Genomic DNA, 3,047 nt, shown 5'->3' with positions numbered 1-3,047 from the left:
GGGTGGAAAGAGCGGCCTTCTCCTGCACCGCTGGTTGAACGCCCCTGAGCGTTAAAAGTAACGGCGGCATGAAGGAAACGAGTGAATCGTGCCCGTCCCTCGCGTGGTTCCCGCGCTGAAGAAATACTCGCTGCTCAGACAGCAGCACCGTCTGCCACGGCCTGCTGTCCTGGCCCTCCAGTTAGCGGCAGCAACAGGTCCGATTTCCCTCTCACTAGTACTAATATTTCAGGTTTTTTAACAGCAGTGAGAACCGATGAGGTCTATGGGTCAGTCTTCATATCTGATCTCTTGTCAGCGTTGACCCGTGTAGCAGATTTGCCCGAGAAACGGCAAGTGTGCGGCCTGGCCGTGCGCAGGACCCCGCCGTCACCGGTGGCCGGCGTTGCGGTGCTCGTCTCGCCCACCCACCCATGTCACTGCCGCACCTTCCGCAGCTCTGCATTTCTTCCTGGCAACAGCCGCTGAACACAGACTTGTCTTAGGAGTCTGTGTGTTCGTGGTTTGGTTTTTTTCTAACCCCAATAGTAGGCATGAGTGTTGCTCCAAAATACCAGCTGGCAAGGTGCGAGATGCTGTCTGGCAGCTGAGTGCTCCCGCTCGTGCACGGGCTCCATCGGCTGTGTGAAGCGTGAGAAAATCCTACATAAAACTCCGTCAATCTTGGAAGCACCCTGTTTATATTCTCTTCGTGTTGTCTCATTAGCGCAGAAACTTGCTTTCGCATGAACGTTGCCACCAAAATAATTGCCTAATATAATTAAAGCTCCTGGCTCTTTAAATTTGATGGGTGATAAAAAAAGGCCTCATGTCTTCATGAATTAAAAGCTTGCACGGTTGCACAGTCTCATTGAATCTGTCTCCTCACTCCCTTCAGAAACACTGCGGTGGTCCACAAGGCTTTGGACGCACGTCAACGAAGCATTCGCCCCCGGCGGCACATTCTGCAGGCTTTGTAACCGCTGTGCTGGCCCTAATGTTTTATGCAGCCCAGGTCCAGAAGAAACCTTGTAGGGGAAGTCTGCAGAATTTAGATGGAGTTACTGACCTCGAGTACAGTCGCTCTGAAGTTATTGACAGTTCGTTCCCGTGAACGCTGCTGTGCAGGCACACTGAATTATTTTCTTTCTTCCAAAAAGTCAATGTACTGTTACAAAATTTACTCCGCGTTCCACCATTTACCGTAATTTTGCCGTGATATTCCCAGTGAAATATTACTGTTTATGTCCGTGTAATAAGAATGGAAAGAAAATATGCTTTTCTTAAGAAGACATGGATGCAAATCCTATTTAGGATGGGTTTCATGTTTGCAGCACTGGGAGGTTTGGCACTGATGGAAATCATGTGTGTAGTTAGTTGTTTTACGCACTGCGAGTCTCAGATGACTGGGATTATGTTCTTCCAATTTAACAAGGTTATCCATTTAATAAGTGGAGAGAGATGAGTCGGAGCACAACCCTAGATCCCAGCTCTCATGAATTTAACAAGTAAGGACAGTCTGAATCTGACCCTTCCGCTCTGAAAAGACAATCCTTACTGAACAGCACGTGCAATTAAAATTTTTCATTCTCTTCAAATTTTGAACATTAGAATCGGAGCAAACAACCTTACAAGTGTGACACTGGACCTTTCATTTGAGAAGCTGTTAAATTTAGATCTAATTTTTACTGCTCTAAGAAAAGGAGATACTGAGAGGGTGTAAATTACACTTAAAGGGTCAGGCCATTTTTTACTGCACAGTAATGTAAAGGCGCCTGAGGGAGCCTGGCATTCACTGAAACCTGATTCAGCAGTTGTCTTAATTAGCTACTAAATGCGCGTGTTATCCGTGCAAAAGGAAGGGGGGTCACTTCAGCCATCAGGGTGGATCTGGGTAACCTCTACGGGAGGTCACTACCGGTACTCCTTGCGTTTACAGTGTGCCATATCTCTGTGCGCAGGCAACGGGACAAGCTGCTAAATCAGCAAGGACAGTTGTCATCACTGGTATTCCAGATGGCCTTCTGCACAATGATGTCATGACTGACATACTGATGATTCACTTCCAAATGTCGAAGAATAACGGGGGAGATGTGGAAGAAGTAACGTATCCAACAGTGAGAAAAGGCGTTGCATATGTAACTTTTGAAGATCAAGAAGGTATTTAGATTAACATGCTAAATACAGCCGTCCCCCAAAGAATTAGTCCTAGAATGTTAATCCTAAAACCTAACCTAAATCCTGGTACGAGGATTGTATAGTACTGGGAGACTAACACCTCTCTTTTAGTCAGACAAAGTTTTAGGGTTTTATTTCTGTCGGTGAAGACATGACTCTGAACAGGCTTTGTGCAAAGCATTTGTTATGTTTGTTTTTAGGAATAAGTTTATACCATGCATAACAGGTAAGGTTTTTGTAGTCAGGCCTTTGAGAATAAATCTCTGCCAATTAATGTTCTAAGAAGACAGGCTTCTGTCTCTCTCTGAACAATTTTGACTAATACATAAAATATTAGGCAAGAGTATTAAATCGCCTGCGTCTATGTATGGGAAATTGTTAGGGAAAGCATCAAGAGAAAATCACCTGTGAAGTGTTCCACCCTCGGACCAGCAATGGCACATTATCTTACTGTTCAGCAAGTGAATCTGGCTTTCTCTTTAGTTGTAGAGAGTGTTCTAAAGAAGGATGAACATCGACTAGAAGACAAGAGGTTGTCCAGATACTATCCACTGAACGTAACCCGTTACTGTGAAAATGTAAGCTCATTCATAATAAAAGGACCTGGGGGTGCTGGTCGGCAGCCGGCTGAACATGAGCCGGCAGTGTGCCCAGGCGGCCAAGAAGGCCAAGGGCATCCTGGCCTGTATCAGAAATAGTGTGGCCAGCAGGAGTAGGGAAGTGATCGTGCCCCTGTACTCGGCACTGGTGAGGCCGCACCTCGAATACTGTGTTCAGTTTTGGGCCCCTCACTACAAGAAGGATGTTGAGGTGCTGGAGCGTGTCCAGAGAAGGGCAACGAGGCTGGTGAGGGGTCTGGAGAACAAGTCTTCTGAGGAGTGGCTGAGGGA

General features: G+C 46.4%; 1 protein-coding gene across 3 annotated transcripts in view; it reads left to right on the top strand.

Annotated features, from left to right (window-relative positions):
- Window positions 1-50: 50 nt before the first annotated feature.
- Window positions 51-3,047, top strand: part of RBM43 (RNA binding motif protein 43) — a 5,372-nt gene continuing 2,375 nt past the window's right edge. Inside the window, exons 1-3 of one of the 3 annotated variants that reach the window (XM_009273102.2) lie at window positions 51-269; window positions 1,941-2,139; window positions 2,641-2,735. In XM_009273102.2, coding sequence (XP_009271377.1) covers window positions 2,019-2,139; window positions 2,641-2,735 — 216 coding nt within the window. In that variant the 5' untranslated portion in view covers window positions 51-269; window positions 1,941-2,018. The other 2 variants (XM_009273101.2, XM_009273103.2) reach the window with 2 other exon arrangements.

This window comes from Aptenodytes forsteri, unplaced genomic scaffold (assembly GCF_000699145.1).
Source record: "Aptenodytes forsteri isolate BGI_AS27 unplaced genomic scaffold, ASM69914v1 Scaffold174, whole genome shotgun sequence".
Taxonomy (NCBI): Eukaryota; Metazoa; Chordata; class Aves; order Sphenisciformes; family Spheniscidae; genus Aptenodytes; species Aptenodytes forsteri.
Note: the sequence above shows the minus strand (reverse complement) of the source record. Positions and strands in the feature narration are given on the sequence as shown.